This window comes from Gastrolobium bilobum, unplaced genomic scaffold, assembly GCF_033153095.1.
Source record: "Gastrolobium bilobum isolate Gb01-03AN ecotype WA unplaced genomic scaffold, APGP_CSIRO_Gbil_v1 utg36508, whole genome shotgun sequence".
Classification (NCBI taxonomy): domain Eukaryota; kingdom Viridiplantae; phylum Streptophyta; class Magnoliopsida; order Fabales; family Fabaceae; genus Gastrolobium; species Gastrolobium bilobum.
Genome location: NW_026899070.1, coordinates 25852 through 47872, shown reverse-complemented (window position 1 = coordinate 47872; position 22021 = coordinate 25852). Strand labels below are relative to the sequence as shown.

Here is a 22021-nt window from a genome sequence, read left to right as displayed (position 1 = left end):
AGGAGACTTGAACCTTGGCACCTCTTCTTGTACCGGTGGTTGGGAACTTGAACCGGCACCTAGTTGCTTGGAGCCTCGTTGCCTTTTTCCTCTTCCTGACATCTTGAAATCCAGAAAAAAAATTCCAAATCAAGATACATTACATTTTGGGAATTCCCAGATTTAGTGTTAAGTCCTGGTTCTATGATAGAAGGAGTTAAATCATCATAACTTCACATTTTCCATAATTTTACCGTAAGTGTTGATTTTTCTCCTAATGCTAAGCATGTACCATTCAAGTGTGCAGTCATATTTGAAGTGTGCTTTGCAATAGAATGATGATTCAAGCATGATTTTACAATGTAATTAAACTCATGTATTCCCACAATGATCTTATATAATTTAGGAAGTTAGGAATTGTTTATATGATGTCCACAACAAGTCATGTAGTTTTCAATTTATGGAGCAAATATTGGTTGTGACATGACATCAAACACTTGATCTACTTGACTTATAGTATACCATGAACTTGATGTTGAATCATAGATGGAGCATCTGTGTAGCATAAATTCAAAATGTAAACTTGCAATGCTATTATCATGCCAATACTACACACTATCTAGAGTTTCTTTTAACATCTTGTCAATTGGTTCATATGAGCATTTCCACAAACATGTTATGGGCAAAGTTGTCTCAACCAAGACCAACAAGAATTGGTCATACAATTGTAATGCATAACCTAACTAACATATTTTTCACCTCACTAAACGTTCAATTTAATCTCATGAGTGCAATTACTCATCATGGTGCTTCATCAATATGTAAAAATTAAGAAACCCCAATTATGAACCCTAGAATCCCAAACTTGAAAATTTTCTTAGAACCTTAGTATATCAATTGACAACAATTTCATAATAAAAGATATAGAAGAAGAATCGTACCTTGTTTGCTTGTGATTGGGAGAGAAACACTTAAGAGGGATAGGAAGATTAGGGTATGTGCAGCGAAAATGTGAGGGAGAGAAAATGAAATAGAGTGGGGGGGGGGGGGGAAAGGAGAAAGGGGAATTTAAAGTGAAAATTCTGGAACCGCTGAAGCGCGCTCAAGCGGCCAAGTGGGCGCTCGAGCGTGCTGTTCGAATTCTATTTTTCCCTCTTCACGCGTGCCTGAGCGCGCTATGGTGCGCCTGAGCGCGTTGTGGCAGGGAGATACCCCTGTGAGTCTCATCTTGTGTGCTTGAGTGGCCATGTGTGCGCTCAAGCGTGCAAAGTGCCAATTTTTTTTAAATTTTCCTGGATTGACGCGCTCTAGCGGCCATGTGTACGCTCGAGCGCTTTCTTCGACCCCAAAAGTTTTTAACTATCTAATTTTTTTTTTGGTATTTTTCTTAAATATTTGAATTAAAGAGATTGGAAAATAATAAATTCTAGGGTTGCCTCCCTAGTAGCGCTTGTTTCACGTCACGAGCCTGACGTACCTGACTCACTTTACCTCTACAAGGGAAACTGTGGCTGTTCCCCTGTCAATTTCTCCTCCCATGTAGGCGTTGGCCATTAACTGTGAAGCTTCTGTCAGAATCTAGTGGACTGATCTCTACTGCTCCGTATGGCTTCATGTTATTCACAACAAATAGTCCTGACCACCTGGATTTTAACTTCCCAGGGAAGAGAAGGAGACGAGAGTTGAAGAGTAATACCTGATTCCCTACTTTGAAGTCTCGAGGCAGGATCTTCTTGTCTTGCCATTTTTTTGTCTTTTCTTTGTACATGCTTGCACTCTCGTATGCAGAGAGTCTGAATTCATCGAGCTCATCCAGTTGAAGTAATCTCTTTTTCAGCTACGGTCTTGGAGTCGAAGTTCAGGTACTTTATTGCCCATAGTGCTTTGTGTTCCAGCTCCACCGGTAAGTGACAGGCTTTCCCGAACAATAACTGGAACGGGGACATTCCTATTGGTGTCTTGAATGCATTCCGATATGCCCACAGTGCATCATCAAGCTTCTTGGACTAGTCTTTCCTGGAACTTCCCACTGTTTTCTCCAAGATACGCTTCAGCTCTCGGTTTGAAATCTCTACTTGACCACTTGTTCGCAGATGGTACGGTGTTGCAATCTTGTGCTTCACTCCGCATTTAGCCAGTATGTATTCCACTTGTCTGTTGTCAAAGTGTGTTCCGGCGTCACTTATAATTGCTTGCGGCACTCCATATCGGTCGAATATGTTTCTTTTTAGGAACGCGATGACTACCCGAGCATCATCAGTAGGAAGAGCAACAACCTCGACCTATTTGGAGACATAGTCGACAACAACAAGGATGTATTTGTTTCCATAAGAGGGAGGAAAGGGTCCCATGAAGTCTATTTCGAAGATTTCAACCTCCAATATGTTGTTGAGGGGCATTTCATGTCTTCTAGAGATATTCCCCGTTCTTTGACATCTATCACATGATTCTACGAACTTCCTTGCATCTTTGAAGAGTGTTGGCCAATAGAAGCCACTCATCAGTACCTTTGCGGCTGTTCTTTCTCCCGCAAAATGTCCACCGTAGCTGGAACCATGATAGTGCCAAAGGATGTCTTTCATCTCTTCTTCTGGAATGCATCGCCTTATTACTCAATCAGCACATTTGTAGAAAAGGAAAGACTCATCCCATAAGTATTTCTTGACATCATGTAGAAACTTCTTCCTTTGTTGCCATGTAAAATCCCTGGAATTTCCCCTGCTGCTTTGAAATTTGCAAAATCCGCGAACCATGGAGGTGTACTTGTGCTCTTTGCTTCCTCTAAATTCAGGTCCGAGATGACATTGATAGCCAAGATTTGTTCATCAGGGAACTCTTCTCTGATCTTCAACTCAGGTCCATCTTGAAGATCTTTCTCTTGAATTCTGGAGAGGTGATCAGCCACTAAGTTCTCCACACCTTTCTTGTCTCTGATCTCTACTTCAAATTCTTGAAGGAGTAGCATCCATCTGAGCAGTCGTGGTTTTGCATCCTGCTTATTCAACAGATACTTTAAAGCAACATGATCAGTATAAACAATTACTTTAGACCCTAGCAAATACGGTCTAAATTTATCAAATGCATAGACAACTGCTAGTAACTCTTTTTCAGTGGTTGCATAATTCATTTGTGCATCATTAAGAATTTTACTAGCATAATAAATCACATGCAATAATTTATTCTTTCTTTTTCCTAAGACAGCTCCTATGGTATAATCACTAGCATCACACATTAATTCAAAAGGTAGTGTGAAATCAGGTGCAGTGATTATAGGTGCAGTGGTCAATTGATCTTTTAAAATATTAAATGCTAACAAACATTCATCAATGAAGTTGAATTCCTCATCCTTGACCAACAACTTGCATAGTGGCTTTGCTATCTTGGAAAAGTCCTTGATAAAGCGTCTCTAAAAACCTGCATGACCGAGAAAACTTCGAATACCTTTAACGTTAGAGGGAGGGGGAAGTTTCTCAATAACAGATATCTTAGCTCTATCAACTTCTATACCATCTTTGGACAATTTGTGTCCTAAAACTATGTCATCTCTTACCATGAAGTGGCATTTTTCCTAATTCAAAACAAGATTCCTCTCTTGAGACTCCACTTTTCTTGGGTACCGTTTGTCCAGGACTTACCCATGCACTGTCGGATATAAGATAGATCATCCCTGCATCCAACAGTTTAACTACTTCTTTCCTTACCACCTCTTTCATGGTTGGATTGAGTCTCCTTTGTGGCTGCCTCACAGGTTTAATGTCATCTTCCATTATAATTTTATGAGTACAAAAGGAAGGATTTATACCTTTTAAATCGGAGAAGGACCATCCTATGGCAGCCTTGTGTTTCTTCAGCACCTTGAGAAGTTTTCTTTCTTCCATGGTTGACAGCTCATTATTGATGATGACTGGATATGTGTTGTTGTCACCAAGGAAAACATACTTCAGATTTGGAGGTAATTCCTTAAGCTCTACCTTCGGTGCTCCGAGAGGGATGTCATCTTTCTTTCTAGTTCTTCCACCACCGGTTCTTTATCAGCTATTTCAGCTTCTTCATTGATTTGTTCTAACTCTAGTGGAGAACTCTCCTCTTTCATAGTATCATCAATTGCTTCTTGTATTATGTCTATCATAAAACAGTCTCCTCCGTCTGATGGATGTTTCATTGATTCGAAGACATCGATGCTCACTGTTTCTTCGTTCATCCTCAGCATCAGTTTCCCTTGCTCCACATCGATCATTGCTCTTGCGGTGGCTAGGAATGGCCTTCCGAGAAGTAGGGGAATCTTGACATCCTCTTCCATATTCAGAATTACAAAATCTGCAAGGAAGATAAATTTGTCAATTTTAACTAAAACATCCTCAATTACCCCATCTGGTCGTCTGATCGATCTGTCAACTAACTGTAGAGAAACTGTTGTCGGCTTGAGTTCCTTGATTCCAAGAGCTCTGCACATGGAAAATGGCATTAGATTTATACTTGCTCCCAAATCACATAATGTTTTTCCTACTTTAATATTTCCTATGGCTATAGGAATACTAAAGCTGACTGGATCTTTCAGCTTGGGAGGAAGTTTCTTCTAGATGATTGCACTGCACTCCTTTGTTAGGGCCACTGTTTCGCACTCCTTTAGCTTGCGCTTCGTTGACAGAAGGTCTTTCATGAACTTCGCATAGTTAGGCATGCTTTCCAGGGCTTCTACGAAAGGAATGTTCACTTGCAGCTTCTTGAAGATATCCAGAAATTTGGTGTATTGTTGTTTCTGGATCTCTTGTTTCAACCATTTGAACAACTTCTTCTCTGGATTGCTCTTTTCAACTTCTTCTGCATGTTCTTCTTTCTCCTTTTCAGCTACAGGTTCTGCTTCTTTCTTCTTCTCCACTGGTGGCTTTTCCACGGGTTGGATCACGATCCCACTTCTAGTAACAATTGAATTACATTGAGCATTTGGATTCGTGTCGGTGTTACTTGGAAAGGTGCCATGCGTTCTTTCAACAAATTGCTTTGACAGCTGGCCAATCTGAGTTTCCAGATTCTGGATAGAAGCTTCTTGATTCTGGAATGATGCTCGTGTTTCATCTCTGAAGGCATCTGCATTTTGAATGTAGCCTGATGTGGTCTTGGATAGCTGTGCAAAAGCCTTTTCCCATTCTGAAGTGGTGCCTTGAGGTGGTAGTTGTTGTTGCAGTGGCATAGGAGGATTCAGTTGATGATTTGTTTTGTAACTAAATCCAGGGTGTTGGTTAGGATTTTTCCACCCTTGATTACCATATTGATTCCTTCCTGGATTGTTCTGGTTCTTTTAATCATACCAGACTCCACTGGCCTCTGCTGGTGGCTTTTCAGTTGTTCTCATATAGTCACAATCTTCAGTCCCATGAGCCTCTGCACAAATACTACATTTAATTTGAGAATTACTAACAGAAGAAACTTGAGAAAGATTAAATTGTTTAGTAAGAGCATCTAATTGTTCTTGTTGTTTCTTGTGCATTTGTTCATTTTGGGCTAAGATTGCATCATAGCCGCAGAGCTTCATAATTCCTGCTCTCCTTTGTGAAACTGGGGCATTGTTAAATTCTTGAGAAGCTAAGGATCCCAACAATTCTAGCGCTTCCTCTGGAGTTTTTGTTTTCAAGGAGCCTCATGCAGCAGCATTTACCAGTGTTCTTGTGTTGGACGTCATTCCTTTTAAAAATATTCTTGTTTTCTCCCATGCTTCAATTCCATGTTGAGGACACTTTTTGAGTAATCCTTTAAATCGTTCCCAAGCCTCATACAAAGATTCACTTTCTTTTTGTTCAAAAGAGGTGATCTCCGATTTGAGCTTTGCCATCTTTAAAGCTGAGAAAAATCTGGCCAAGAATTTTCTTGCTAAGTCATCCCAACTGGTTATGCTTCCTTCAGGTTGAGACTGCAACCAAGTTTTTGCATCATCCTTCAGTGAGTATAGAAATAGTCTGAGTAAGATAGCGTCACGAGAAACTCCATTCCCTTTTAATGTATCACAGTAAAATAGGAAATCATCAAGATGACTATAGGGGTTCTCTGTGCTTCCTCCAACAAACTGTTCTTTTGAATCAGTTGTAGCAGTGCCGGCTTCAGCTCGAAGTTGTTAGCTTCTATGGCCGGTCTAACAATGCTCGCCGTCTGCGGAACTCGGGCTGGAGTCATATAATCCCCCAAAGTCCTTGGAGCGAGTTGATTGTTTTCTGCCATCGGTTCCTCCTTAGGTTTCGTCAAACTTGATGCTTCTTTCTCTTCTTTTGCTTTTCTTTCTTTTGCGTCCTTTCTAAGTTTCCTTTTTGTCTTTTCTATCTCAGGATCAAACTGCAAAATTCGCGGGTTAAGAGTACCTCGCATAAACTAAGATTGAAAAGATGTGCAGAAAAATAGAAAAAGACAAAACAGAAAAATAATAAAAATAAACAAAGAATGCAGAAAAATAAATATGCAGAAATTTGATGCAGAATTTCAATGTAGAAAAATATTTTTGAAGAATGTTTAAAGTGCAGAAAATTAAAACGTCCAATCTAAAAGTTAATTAGTTACTTCTAATGTTAAAGAATTCGATCCCCGACAACGGCGCCAAAAACTTGTTGCGACTCGGCAAGTGCACCGGTCGTAAAGTAATAAAGTGTACTGAGTACGAGATCGTTCCCACGAGGATCAGAAGTTCAAGCACTAGTTCGCTAATCGCGTTTTAGTTGGACAATCAAAAGTTGGAATTGAGATAATTGTAATTGAAGAACTTAAAATTAAAAACAAGTAATAGCATGCAATCAAGAAATATCAGAATTAAAAAGACAATTGAAAAAGATGCTGATTGATTCAAGAATTAAAACAAGCATAGTTAGGGTTTCGACTTCCCCAAATATCCTCGTTATGTTATGATTTAAACAGTCAAGAACATTTTCTTAATATATTGCCAATCAATTCTATCTAAGTTAATTAGGGCTCAATTCCTTGTTACACTAAATCTCTGTGATCTCAGAAGAACCCTAGTTCCCCGGTTAATCTGTGCGCTTGAGCATCCTGGGTTGCTTAATTTGACTGTTTTTCCTGCTATGATGCGCTCGAGCGTCCTCTTGTGCGCTTGAGCGTGCTCTTCTGGCTCTTAACTTATAAGATTTTGGCTTCCCTTGGTCCATATTGAGCCGCTACTTCTTCGTCATAATTTCTTTAGCACTTCTTAGCACCATTCTTTGTGGTTTTACCTTCAAAATGCAAATAACATCAAAACGTCAGCTCAATTTCCTATCTTATGACTTATAGGTTGTAAAACCTTGAATTCTATGCATTCTATTACATAATTCTTGTATAATTTAGCCTAAAAACATGGTAAACCAAAGGTTTATCATTGTGCACAATGATCTGCTTGGCTCAAGGGTATCTCCTTCATAGAAACCTTGCAGAGGGCATTAGATCCAAGATCAATATACCAGTTCATTGGGCTGGACATCTCTATCTCTAAGATAGAACATTGGTGCCGTCTGTGGGGATTCTTCTTTGAATTTGACATTCTCACCATTCTGACTAAAGATGGCAGTCCGTACAAGGAGTAATAGCCAACAGCCACACCCTCAGAATCAGTCGTTGGATCCAGTCTTCGAAGAGGTGAATCAACCTCAAAACCAGCCTGAGAATGAAATAGATTATGATCATTTCATGTCAGTGAGGATGTGTCAGACACAGCCTCCACCCCAGCACCCCGTGATCGAGTTGCGGCTCCAACTTTGAATAATCCCTGTCAACATCCTGGGGGTACTGCTGCCGCTCACGTTGCCCAATCTGCGGATCCTGCTTCTAGACTTGCTCAAAATGCGGTCGCTGTAATTTTACGACGAATGGAAGAGATGGAGAATTGTAATAACCTCCAGCGACAAGATTTCCAGAGAATGCAGGAAGAAAATACCAGGAGAATGCAGGGTCTAGAGCAGCGCTTATTAGGGATGACAGGGCCTGGAGTGAGAGAGGCCCTAGGCCAGAATGCTAATAGCCGAGAAGGGAACCACAACCTGGATCATGCAAACCGGGTTACCCAGGTAGAAAACCAAGGAAGGCCCAACCGGGAATCACATCGGGTGCAAACCTGAGAAGCAATAGAAGGCCCAATCTTGGAAGAATGATGGATCCGAACCCGGAGAACATTAGAATGGGTGATCAGAATGCTGTTGTGCAAACTTTGAACTAGAATGCTTCAACAAGAGAAAATGGCCAGAGAAACTGGGATGGTACACATCCCGATCAAAGTACTCAAACCACCAGAGGACGAGCTAAACCTGGTGGGTATAGGAGGAAATACAGTAGGGGGAAGTATAATAATAGCCCTTTCACTGGTGAAATACTGAATTCTCCTTTTTCGGAGGATTTTGATTCGGCACGCTTGTCGAAATATGATGGAAGTCAGGACCCACAGGTCCACATAGACGCCTTCGACATGGACATGTATATCCGAGGAATAGTTGAGCCCCTCATATCTCGGATATTTGCTATAACCTTGACTGGGGCAGCGCAGGCATGGTTTTCAACCCTTCCTGCCAATTCCATTGGATCTTTTGAGGAATTTGGAAAAAAGTTCCTTCTGAATTTTGCAACCAGCAAAAAGCATCCAAAGTTCGAGTTCGCATTTGGCAAGATACGACAACAACCCGGAGAAACTCTCCAGAGGTATCTTAACAGGTTTAAAGATGCTGCCTTGCAGTTGCCGAGTTTGCAAGAGAATCTCCATATCCACCTCATTGTGGCTGGCCGGGATGGATTATCTAGACTAGCCAAGTCGGTCTACAAAGATCCTGTGAGGACGTTGGAGGAGTTCATAACTTGTTCCAAAAAATACTTGGAACTCGAACAAATGGAGATAGCAAATGCGCTATCAGAGGAAGGTAAAAGAGCAAGTCCAAGAAGGATGAGCCCAACCCCAAGAGAAAAGGAGCGACCCGATAATAAAAAGAAAGATTTCAGAAGCAGAATCCTGGATGATAGAGACCAGGTTGGAAGATATGAGAAGTATACACCGTTGAATTCCTCACGCTCTCAAATTTGGAGGGAAGTGGCAATAACGGAGATGAAGAAAGTAGATAGACCTCGGCCCATATTTGATAGAGGTGGTTTGGATAAGTCCAAGTACTATGCCTTCCATGATGGACCGAGTCACAACACTGATCAATGCTGGGATCTCTGAGATGCTGTGGAGAAATTTGTTAGAGAAGGCAAACTACGCCAGTATGTAATCAAAACTCAGGGTGCCAAAAACAACAAAAGAAAGTCTGAAAACCGAAAGAGGAGTAAGAGTCTGGTCCCTGAGAAGAAAAATAAAGAGGAAAGGAACTAGAGAGATAATTCCAATAACGATGAATTCCTGGAAGACGAATTCGATTGTAATGTGATCAGTGGAGCTCTAGGAGGAGGAGGAGACACTATAAGTGCTAGGCGAAAGTACCTAAAAGAAGTGTTGTCGATCCGGGATCGTCCTAAATTTAAGGAGGGCTCCAGTAAACCAGACACTCCTCTGCTCTATTTCACAAAGGAAGATATCCAAGGTGTTTTGCTAGGACATGTAGATGGGTTGGTCGTCATCGGAACCCTGGTGAATTGCCGGGTTAAAAAGATCTTCATAGATGCAGGAAGCAGTGCCAACATTATACTATGGGATGCCTTCAAAAAGATGAATCTTGATGAGGAGGACCTCATACCCTGCAAGACAACCTTGATAGATTTTAATGGAGAAAATACACCTCCTAAAGGCTATATAGATCTCAGGTTAACCCTAGGAATGAAGGAAGCGTTCAAATTAGAACGAGTGAGATTCATAATGGCTGATTTCTCATCAGAATACAATATCATTTTGGGGAGACCAACCATACACAAATGGGATATGCTGGTCTCCACAAAGCATCAAAAGATAAAGATGATAGGCAGCAGGAATGAAATCATTACCATCAGTGGCGATAAAAAAGAATCCAGGGAATGCTACTTTGAAACAGTCAAAGGGAACGAAGGTCGACACTTAAGTCCACCCGGATACGTCTGGGGGATAAAGCCGGCAAGAAGGCAATCCCTCATCATTCAGAAAAACCCGTCAATGTGGTTGAGCTGGATATGAGAGAAGAAGTGATCCCTGGCCAGAGCCAGATGGGGAATTAGAAGACCTTACGCTGGGAAAAGAACCTGGTCAATTTACCCGAATTGGTAAGACCATAGATCCCCACATTAAGGAAGAGTTAGCCGGTTTTCTCAAAAGCAACACAGATGTCTTTGCAGGGAAGTCATCAGAGATTCTCGGCATAGATCCAACTTTTTGCTGCCACAAGTTAGCAATTTACCCCTGATCAGTACCAGTTTCGCAGAAGAAAAGGAAACTGGGGCCAGAAAGAAAACGAGTTCTGGAGGACCATGTGAAGGAATTGCTGGATGCCGGGTTTATTCATGAAATACAGTATACGACTTGGCTAGCCAACATCGCCATGGTGAAAAAACCCAATGGAAAGTGGAGAGTCTGTACTGATTACACGGATCTGAATAAAGTTTGCCCAAAGGATTCTTACCCTACCCCCAACATAGATCAGCTAGTAGATAACTCAGCTGGATTCCAATTACTATCCTTCATGGATGCTTATTCGGATTATAACCAGATCCTGATGTATCTTGAAGATCAAGAAAAAACTGCCTTTATTGCTGAAAAGGCCAATTACTGCTACAACGTGATGCCGTTTGGGCTCAAAAACTCTGGGGCTACGTACCAGGGGATGATGAACAAAATGTTTGAGGATCAACTGGGCAAGAATGTAGAAGTGTACATTGATGATATGATCGTTAAGTCATTCGACATGATGAACCATGTCCGAGATCTGGAGCAGACATTCCAAAAGCTTAGGAAATATCGCATTCGGCTGAACCTAGTAAAATGTGCATTTGGAGTCTCAGCAGGAAAATTCTTGGGTTTCAAGTTAACACATAGGGGAATTAAAGCAAACCCCGAGAAGTGCAAAGTCGTGCTTGATATGAAAGCTCCTCAAAGCAAGAAGGAGGTTCAACAATTGACTGGTAGGCTGGCTGCAATAACCCGGTTCTTATCCAAGTATGCTGAAAATGCCCTCCCATTCTTCAAATGACTAAAGAAAGAGTTGTGCAAGGCTGGAACCCAGAATGTCAACAAGGTCAAAAAATGCTTGGCAACCCCACCAGTGTTGTCTAAGCCAGAACCAGGAGATATTATGATCTTATACCTAGCTGTGGGGGAGGAGGAAATAAGTGTTGTCCTGATTAAGGAAATCGACAAAGGTCGGGAGCCAATTTACTTCGTCAGTAGGGCCTTGCAAGGTCCCGAGTTGAGGTACCAGAAGCTGGAAAAAGTGGCTTTTGCCTTACTGATTACTGCGAGGAGATTACAGCCATATTTTCAGGGACACTAGATAATAGTCCGAACTAATCAACCTATACGACAGGTGTTGCATAAACCAGATCTGGCAGGAAGAATGACTAACTGGGCAATCGAACTTTCTGAATACGACATAACATATGAAAGTAGGAAGGCTATCAAGTCACAAGCTTTGGCCGACTTCATAATGGAGCTCACCCCGGTCAGCCCAGACATGGGAGAAGCTGAAGATACTTGGAGGGTGTATGTAGATGGATCCTCCAATGACAAAGGAAGTGGAGCTGAGATTATACATGAAAGTCCAGAAGGGGTGGCAATAGAACACTCCTTGAACCTGAGTTTCTCAACTTCCAACAACCAAGCAGAATATGAAGCCCTAATAGCCGGGTTGATGCAGGCTAAGGAACATGGGGCTAAAAAGGTTAAAGTCTTTAGTGACTCCCAATTAGTGACTTCTCAGATAGAAGGAAAGTATCAGGCCAAAGGCCCCTTGCTGATGAAATACTTAAACAAGGTTTGAGAGATGATGGATGAGTGTGATGAGGTAAAAGTCACTCATATTCCTCGAGGGGAAAACAGCCAAGCTGACATATTGTCTAAATTGGAAAGTACAAAAAACACAGAAAACTACAAAATCATGGTACAACAACAGAATCGAGTTGCGTGATGATAATCACCTCGGCAAGTGACTGGAGGCAACCCATAGTGGCATACCTCGAGAAAGGGACACTGCCTGAGAACCCATTGGAATCCAGGAAGCTGGTCCGAGATGCAATGCAATACACAATAATGAAAGACCAGCTATATAGAAAAGGATTGCACATCCCTATGCTAAAATGCTTAAATTTGGAAGAAGCAGAATATGTGTTGGCCGAGATACATGAAGGAAGCAATAGCCATCACATAGGGGCAGAGCTCTGGCCAGAAAAGCCCTCCGAGCTGGCTATTACTGGCCAACTATGGAAGTAGACTCCAAAGAGCATGTCAAAAGATGTGACAGTTGTCAGAAGCATGCTAAGCTAATTCTTTCACCACCGGAAGAATTAAAATACATCTCGGCTCCATGACCCTTTTTCAAATGGGGGATGGATTTGCTGGGACCCTTCAAAGCTGCAGAAGGACAATTGAAGTGGCTAATTGTTGTCGTAGACTACTTCATTAAGTGGATAGAAGCAGAACCGGTTACCACGATAACCTCGGCCAGGGTACAGAGGTTCTTTGAAAGGAACATTGTCTCCAGATTTGGAATACCAACCGAGATGGTGACTGATAATGGAACACAGTTTTCTGATAAATGATTCAAGGAGTTGATGAAAGACTTAAAGGCCAAACACCGGTTCGCATCTGTGGAACACCCATAGTCAAATGGGCAAGCTAAAGCTGCAAATAAGGTAATTGTGTGTGGGCTCAAGAAACGAATGATGGATGCCAAAGAAAAATGGGTTCATTAATTATACTTTGTCTTGTGGGCATACCGAACAAGTACCCAGACAGCAATGGGGGAAACCCCTTTCAGATTGACATATGGGTGTGAAGCCATGATCCCGGTGGAGATTGGAGAACCTTCTTGGAGGAGAATGAATGCTATTAAGTAGAATGAACAAGAAAATAGTAAACTGCTTACTGTTGAGTTGGATCTCATTGATGAAGCCAGAGTCACAGCTCATTGCCGGGATATGATGGTCAAACAACTAATAGTAGTCAGGTACAATAAAAAAGTGAGACCAAGAGTGTTTGAGAAAAATGACTTGGTACTCAGAAAAGAAGACATCGGCAACAAAAATGCCAGAGATGGAAAGCTAGCTGCAAATTGGGAAGGTCCTTACCGAGTTAAAGAAAATTTTGGAAGATGAGCCTATGTCCTGGAGACAACAGAAGGCAAAGGAATCAAGAGAACCTGGAATGCGGATAAGCTGAAAATATATTACAGCTAAATTCGGGATCAACCTTCTAAAGATTTGAAGTTTTTCAATTTATTTGAACTTTTTCTTGGTGAATTATTTTCCCTCTTTAGGGACTTGACTAAAGCCGAATATGCCGACAAATTCATGTAATCGACAAATTTGATATCAATAAATGAGGAATTTTTCTTCTTTAAGACTTATTCTTATTCGGTTTTGATGCATCAATACACATTCTGAGGTACAAGTGCAATTTATCATACTGACTCTGATCAAGTCGAAATGCTCCTTACCGTGGTCAAAGGACTTAAGAGGGACAAGTGATAATACTGCCTTTACCTTGGGTACAACCGGATTACAAAATTCGGGTTATGATGAAACGATTAAAGTCAATAAAGACAATTTCCATCATCAATGCAGGCTTGCTAAAATGGTTAAGTCAAAATAAACAAGCCTCATAGAAAATGATAGAAAACGGAATCCGTGTAATATTTTTTTGACCTCGACCAGGTCAATATACAGGCACTCGTAAAATGCATGAGTTGCAAAAATGATAGTATATTCAAGTTGTTAAGAATAACCCATGTCGGATGGGGAGTAACACGACTAACGTTTAAGAAGACTTGGAAAATTTTCTAAGTTATAAACGTAGATAATGGATATACAAATCTATTTATCAAATAAAGGAAATGCTAAGACCTGAGAAGTATTTAATAAATACTTCAGGCAACCCGAAAAGAAGATAAACCTTAAGTACGTAGGCAGACGCGTCTAAGTTGTTAAAAGGATATGCAATGCAAAGTATAAAATGCGAAGACAGATTATGAAGCAAAGTAAAATACTTCAAACAAGTCAAAAAATTAAAATTGGGATATAACCGGCAATATTCAGAGCAAATTAAAAAGGGGCTCAAGAACCCCAATTAAAAATGAAAAATTAAAAGTAAAAACCGACATCCCGGTCCTTCAAGCAGTAGGGATGGCAAGAGTCTCCTCTGGTGCCGCTGGAACCTCAATGGGCTGAGTGGTTGCCTCTTCACCCTCTTCAACAACAATCACCTCCTCCTCAGTTTGAGTGACAGAGTCACCCACTAGAGATGCGGACGGAGGAGGAATGATTTGGCCATTGCTGACGTATGCCCGAAAATTCAAGCTGGCCATATTCAACTGCGCGCCAGGGTTGAGGATTTGAAGTTGGCTTAAGGCATTGTTGAAGGAACCGGTGATGGATTTTTTGAGTTCACCCCGGTAGAGCTGAGCATTATCTTCAGCGTCTTTCAACTTGTTTTCCAACTTCTCATACATTATCCGGAAGTCCTTCATCCTCAGGGAATCGCCAGTATGCAGGCTTCGAAGCTGAGTGTTGTCTCGCTGAAGATTAGTGAAGTCCTCCTTCACTTTGGCCATATCAGCAATAGTCTGGTCATGCTCCTTTTTGAGAGAGGAGAAATCCTCCTTCACCTTTAGCAGCTCGGCAACCGTCTTCGCCTTCTTTTCGCGAGATGCAGCAGCCTCATTAAGGGTGCGAAGATATTTATGCTTAAGAGAAAGCAAAGGTCTTGCCATTCCATCCATCTTTACGCAGCAGAGCTCCATCTTCTGATGTCCCCCAGAGCAGACCAGTTCGTCTTCTCGAGGGGGGATTATCTCAAAATTCTCTAACTTCCCAACGGGAAACCCGACCACATCATCAGTACTCATCTCGGAGGTGATATTTAAGACCTCGTAAGTTACCCAGGGAAACTGGGATACTAAAGAGGCAGGAGGAGACTCAGAACATGACTCGACAAAACCTGACTCCTCTACGACTTCAGGCGGGAGATGCCATAAATACCTAAAACAATAAAAGAGTTTAATCAGAAGAACATAATAGGCATACCTGAATCAAAAAAGATACTAGATGGAGAGTCATTAGAAGATGAAGAGGAAGGGTTGTCCGAGATAGCGATTGGATCATCTGCCTCACCAGATGCAAGGGTAAAATCTGGAACATCCTTATGTCGGTAACTAGCCAAAGTAGACTCAGTTAAAGAGTCACACCGTTGTTCAATAAGTTTGGAACTCAGAAAAATGCAAGAGTTGCAAGGATCGGCCTGGAAAAGATCGTTGAATAACCCAGCGGGTTGAAGGAGGTACAGGTTTTGTTATGGACGGGCGATGGGGAATTTTTGGACTAGTTTGTGGAAAATATTAGGGGATGCGTTCTTTCATGGAAATACGGCTACCACCCCGGCTGGAGGAACCACTACCCCGGCTCTGACCTAATTCCCAACCAGATAACCCGGACTTTCTCTTTGACCTGCTACCGCGGTTACCACGAAGCATGGCTTCTTGTTCCTCTTCTTCGGTTCTAGGAATCCCCCACAACAAAAAACGAGCACCAGGGGGAATCTTTTTCAAAAATTCAGAATCTTCCTCCTTCTTCTCCCCACAATGCAGAGCTGAAGAGGGAGATTTTTTACCCCTCATTTTGTTAAGTTCCAAACGACACCAAGTTTTAAAACAACAAAGGAAGAATGACAAGGAGAGGGTAATGCACGAGTGAAACAATGTGCAGTACTTTAGAAATGCAGAAAGTTGATGCAAAAAGAAGAAAAACAAACAACAAACTCAAAATAGAAATGGCCAATGTCTAAAATGCAGACAACCAAATGCAAACTATTCAGGAAGAAGATAAGGCAAGTGTGAAGTGAAGTGGAAAATACCTGAGTGAAGAAGACAAAGAAGATGAACTCCCAGAAAATGCAGAAAAACACTTGCAGATGCTAGAGCTCAAAGGATTTAGGGCAAAAATTCTCCAAAGTAAGCAAAGTAAAAAACAAAAAGGGGAAAAGGTACGTACTTATATAGCCATAAGCGTAACTGTTGCGGTTACGAATGGCAAAGGTCAGGGGCACCAATGTCACTTCGCTCGTAAGTGGTAACTGCAGCAGTCGTGGATGGCAAGGGTCAGGGGCACCAGCGTCATTGCACTTAAAAAGCAATGATTAGACGCCTGAAACGACGCTCCTAATAAATGCGCACGAAACGCAAAAATGGCATAAAACGGCTGCAGCACGCTAACACATGCGGCTAGCAGCACATGCCAGAATGAAATGAATGCTAATGATAAGTCGGCACGTGAGACTGAAGACACGTGTATACAACAACTTTTAGCCGGGTTATACGACTGATGCTGGGGGACAACTCGCCAGTTGGATCCCAACTACTCAAGCATATTCGTTACCCGGTTACACATGTAGAGTATCTTTCCGGGTTCATGCATAACCCGTCCCCGTAGGTGACTAGGGAAAATCATTTTCGGTTCCAGAAGAAAGCTACAAACTCAAGACGTGTGCGTAAGGAATGATACTTGAGGGCAACTCGCCAGTTGGATCCCAACTACTCAAGATCATCCCTAACTCGGTATAGGTATACAAGAAATGTTTTCCCTGGTTTATGTTCAACCCGCCGAGATAAGGGGCAATGAGGACCACGGTGGAAAATCCAGAGATATAAGGAACACGTATGCAAAGAGTTTATACAACTCAAACGCTCTCAGCTCAACAGAAAACCTAAAGCAAATGCAAGGAAATTCATCCCGGCAACCCGGACGCCCAGGTAGCCTGACCGAGGGGAAACTGTTATGAACCCGTATAAAGGGCCCATAGAATGACAAGCCCAATCAAAGGAAATCCAAGATTCAAATCAAGTATAATTACAGATAGTATCCATCAAGGATACTAATCTTAATATGACAGCGTAGCAGACAGGCCTGGACCTTTATCAGAGGTACTAAATGCCCATATCATACTACCCACATGTAATCTCTATAAATAAAAGGTAAACCTTAAATGTACGTTACACTCTCTCTTACTGTTATGCTATCACTTGTGCACACACACTAGATCCAAGATCAACATACCATTCCATTGAGTTGGACATCTCTGTCTGTAAGACAAAACACATATCTTACTAGTTAAGGATACTTTAAGCTTGATGTGCTTGTGCTTTAGGAAAAAAACAAAACACACACAACTCTTAAATATATGCAAGAGAAATTGCTTGCTACTAATGAAGCAACATTTTTGCTTGCTGCTAAGAATGAGGCAAAATTGTTTAAAATGAAAAGAAAAACATATTAATGGGAGTGCGAATCATATTCTTAAAGGAAGAATATGTCACGAGGGGAGACGATAAATTGAGATATGATGTCAGACGTGATGCATTGCAGACATTGATATACGATATTATAGCGTGTGGGGCATAGAAGATGGATCTGATTTCTCATGTTATTTAGAGAACTTCAGATACCAATTCTCATTCCCCTCAGTACTCCCTTTTGGACATTTGCTTTCAAAAAGATTACTCCCTGCTTCTTTTCCTTTCCCTTTTGCCTTGTTTTAACACAATAGACACGTCTGCGTGTTCTATTATATTCTCTTTGTCTCTCTCTCTCACCCTTCATCATACTAACTCACTCATAACCAATTCAGACCAAAACATTTCACTTTCCTATAATGGAAATTCATCACCAACCCATCAAATCTAGGTTCAGTCGTATCTGTGTCTTCTGTGGCACCAGCCCAGGAAAGAACCCCAGCTACCAACTCGCTGCTATCCAACTCGGCAAACAATTGGTAATGTCAACACTTCTTATTCTCAATTCTTTTTCGGATAAAACCAGGTTTTTCTGTCTCCAATAATTTTATTTTTATTTTTTTAAGGTTATTATTAGAATACTTACAAACCATAATACAACTTATCTTGTCACTTGATTTTCTCTTTCAATCCAGTGCTTTTTTTTAACTATGTACCAAATCAGAGTGCCCTCTTCTTCTCACTAAAATTTCCATGAGTTGGATTTGGGGCTGGAAGAATAGATGAGAGAATTAAACTAATTCATGTGCTTTCTCCTAATAACTTAGGAGAGTTGATTCGTGACATAATATCACAGTTTTATGACATAGTTTTTTATAATTCAATTTATTCATGTTTCTTCATCAAACATTTTAATTAACCAAATACGAATAGCTAATTAATTGAAGTGCTATATCAGTTTAATTAATTAGATTAACGTCCTAAAAAATGAAAACTGAATGCAGGTAGAGAGGAACATCGATTTGGTTTATGGGGGAGGAAGCATTGGGTTGATGGGTTTAATCTCACAAGTTGTCTTTGATGGTGGACGCCACGTGTTAGGGTAACTCACCACTCTGTTCCACCCCTCTATATCTGTCTCTTTCTGTACTCGTGATGTTGATGAAGCTTCCTATTGTTGCAGGGTCATTCCCAAGACTCTTATGCCAATAGAGGTTTTTAGTGTTATTTAATAATAAAAAAATTATTATGCTATATATTGCAGTCATATATGTTTAATTAATTATATGTTCAATGAAAAGAAAAAAAAAATAAAGTGGTGGAAATGTTAATTGAATGGATTCAGATCACGGGAGAGACTGTCGGAGAAGTCAAAGCTGTATCGGACATGCACCAACGCAAAGCCGAAATGGCTCGACAAGCTGATGCATTTATTGCGTTGCCAGGTTTTTTTTTTATTATTATTCTTTTAAATTTGTGATCTTTCATTTTTTTATTTTTTTTTATTTTTGGATAACTATGATCTTTCATCTGATAGTTCTTTCTTTTCCCACTTGTTAGATGAATTATTTTTTTTGGATACACTTGTTAGATGAATTATGAACACACGTATGTATGATGGGATGGCAAAGATTCTGACCTTTTATGCGCTAAGAATTTTCACGTACAACCAATAAATCCCAAATGATACCACCTATTTTTGTTTTGAATCACAAATCTAAATCACGTGCTATCTTTTAACTAAAAGTTCTTTTTCTTTCATATTTCATGAAGACTGAAACAAGTGGCCCAGCTTCTCAATCATAGAGGAGCTTGGCTCTCTCATAAGTTTGGGAAAAAAAATTAAATATTTTTTATAAAGGGAATAAAATCTCGAAAATTCGAAAAGTGAAAGGCTAAATTAATTGAATGATTGGAAAAAGCATATGCAAGCATACATTGTACTAAAGAAAAGAAAATCAATATGATTGAAAGAGTTAAATAGAGAAAGTTGAAGGTTGGTCACAAATGCTGACTTTTAACTAATATATAATAAATAAATTGGTTTGGCCTTGTCTTTATTTAAACTTCAAACGTCTCCTCTCCTTGTCATCTTTTATTTTTTTAAACACTTTAAAACTTAAATATATTTATTATAGTAGTCAATTTTTGTAGTTCTTTTTTCATATTACTCTGAATATTTTATGGTAATTTGTAATCCTTTCTTTTATATTATTTTCTTAATGAAATTCATGTTGACGATTTTCACTTAAATTTTATATTCTTTATTATTTTTCTTTAAACATAAATATATATGCTAAAAAATATGTGGTAACTTGGCGCTGAGTTAGTGGGGTTGGATATGTGTTCGATTCCCGCTGAATGCATTCTTGGGGAGGGGGCTGAACCTTTAGCCATCATTGTTCCCCCGCACTCCGGATTAGCCTCATAGTCGGCTCAAAGAGTCGAAGCTCGTGGGGATACCGGAGGGAGCCAACTCGTCTCAAAGAGATAATTAGGGTTGGGTAACTCAAAAAAAAAATATGTGTTATAAATTTAATTTATGGGTTCGCTTTTTCTACAGTTACTGCAGATAAGTTATCTACAGTAAGACTAATACGACGTCATTTTGGAGCGAAAACTATGGTGTATTTGTAATTTTAATTTATTTCAGGGTTATTATAGTCTTTATAGTTATAATATTTTAATATTTCAATCTCAAAACGACGTCGTTTTGAAAGTAAATGCAGATAACTTATCTGCAGTAACTGCAGAAATATTTTTCTCTTAATTTATATATTCAACATTTATTTTAGCTCCCAAAAATTTACTCGAAGCTTCCCCATTGATTGTAACCCAAGAAATAAAACAACTATGACAATATCTCGGAACACACATATTCAGCTTTAACTTTCATTTTTTCTTCTTGTGCTTGAGTAAGAGCAAACAGCTTCCCAAGATAACTTCATCGGTAACTCTCAGCTGTTTGTTCCAAGTAATAAGATTGTACGTAGTGGTTGAAAATCTTATGAAAATTCTATTAATGTACTAATTTATTGGAAATCTATATTCCTATAGGTGGATATGGCACCCTGGAAGAACTATTGGAAGTGATCACCTGGGCTCAACTTGGAATCCATGATAAACCCGTAAGATATCGAAGATAAAAACTCCTTTGCAGTCTCTTTTTTATTCATTAGACATTGGTTTTTAATAAAGTGCTTTAAAGTCCAAAACGGAAGTGTACCAAAACTGACTCTTGAATAGTAAAAATACTTACGTTACTGTTAGTTTGTATCAAAGAAACGTTACTGTTAGCCTGTCATGAACCTTGAGCTAATGATAGCGGCTTTCACTTTATCGACACTAATACAAATCTAGCTTATAAGTAGTCGTTTTTGTGGGAACAACTTTCAATGAAAACACTAATTGTTATGAACCTTGAGATCACCACACCAAAAGCTAACTCAATGAATGAGAGTGTCCAAGACCTTATAAATCGCACATTAGTTGTATAGACAACCAATATGAGACTTATAACGTAGGCACACATATGAGACCTACTATAGTAATGTGACACGCATTAATGTACCTCTTATTTTTTAAATCATATAAATCAATAAACCCTTTTTCTCTCCTTGTGATGGAAAAGTGTTCTATCATTTACATCACGTGAAAGATACTATCAATTAGTCTTGTGAAAAAAAAGTATTTTAAATCAACTATTAATAAATAAAGGCATATATATTATTAAGAAAAGTTCCAATTCGTTCATGAGGATAAAGAAAAGACACAATGAAGGTCTTAATCATTGAAAAGCTATAACAGTAAAAATGAATGATTAACGAGAAAAATGGGGAAATGAGAAAATGGGTTGGTTGCAGGTGGGATTGTTGAACGTGGATGGCTACTATAACTCGTTGCTATCATTCATGGACAATGCTGTAGACGAAGGTTTCATAACACCAGCTGCCCGTCACATTATTGTGTCTGCCCAAACTGCCCAAGACCTCATGTGCAAGCTTGAGGTACATAATGCAACCCAATTTCCAATTTTCCATTCCACATGCTCTAGCTTAAACTATATATTACTTTATTTGTAAATCATGGGTTCTTAATTTCCATTTCATTCAAATAGTTAATAACACACATATGGTGTTTAGAATATGTATGATAACGTGCCCAATTGGAGCAAAATGATCTACTAATTAGTTGTTCTTTTATTATCTCCTTGCTAATTTTATCAGGAATATGTCCCCAAACACTGTGGCGTGGCCCCGAAGCAAAGTTGGGAGATGGACCAATCAGACATTTCTCGTTGACCAAGTCGAATCTATATATTAATTATTTTCTCTTGCCAGAAAATAGCTTGCTCAATTAATACAACTCAAGCCTTTTAGCTGACATTATGTATTTTCTAAAGTACAAACTAAATGTGCTTTAGATTCTGACATGTTTGATCGAAGATGTGGGATTACACCAGAAAATTTCTATACTCATCGGTGTAATAGTATCTATGCTATATAACTATAAGTTGGCCGAAGTGCGATCGATGATGAGTACCTTCTAAATAGTTATTTTAAACAATTATTGAGTTTATAGATCGATTAGCTCTTTAAATTTCTGCCTATTATTAAATACATAACTTGACACACAAAAATCTTGGGTCCAAGAACTTAGATATAATATTTTTTAATTTTTTGTTCATA

The 22021-nt window shown here is 39.8% G+C and overlaps 2 protein-coding genes and 1 non-coding gene across 3 annotated transcripts; 2 read left to right on the top strand and 1 right to left on the bottom strand.

The window, feature by feature from the left end:
- Positions 1–4555: 4555 nt before the first annotated feature.
- Positions 4556–5512, bottom strand: LOC133286902 (uncharacterized). The gene is made up of 2 exons (XM_061484401.1): positions 5289–5512; positions 4556–5201 (listed from the first exon to the last, which is right to left on the bottom strand). Exons 1-2 carry the CDS (start codon positions 5510–5512, stop codon positions 4556–4558), a joined length of 870 nt encoding a protein of 289 aa, XP_061340385.1.
- Positions 5513–5696: 184 nt separating this feature from the next.
- On the top strand, positions 5697–5803 carry LOC133286904 (small nucleolar RNA R71). The gene has a single exon (XR_009748184.1). It is a non-coding gene; the product is annotated as a small nucleolar RNA R71 (small nucleolar RNA).
- An 11767-nt stretch (positions 5804–17570) lies between these two features.
- Positions 17571–21870, top strand: LOC133286903 (cytokinin riboside 5'-monophosphate phosphoribohydrolase LOG1-like). The gene is made up of 7 exons (XM_061484403.1): positions 17571–17872; positions 18338–18435; positions 18517–18547; positions 18679–18778; positions 20391–20461; positions 21197–21340; positions 21560–21870. The coding sequence occupies exons 1-7, from the start codon at positions 17753–17755 to the stop codon at positions 21632–21634; spliced, it is 639 nt and encodes a 212-aa protein (XP_061340387.1). The 5' UTR covers positions 17571–17752; the 3' UTR covers positions 21635–21870.
- Positions 21871–22021: the final 151 nt, after the last annotated feature.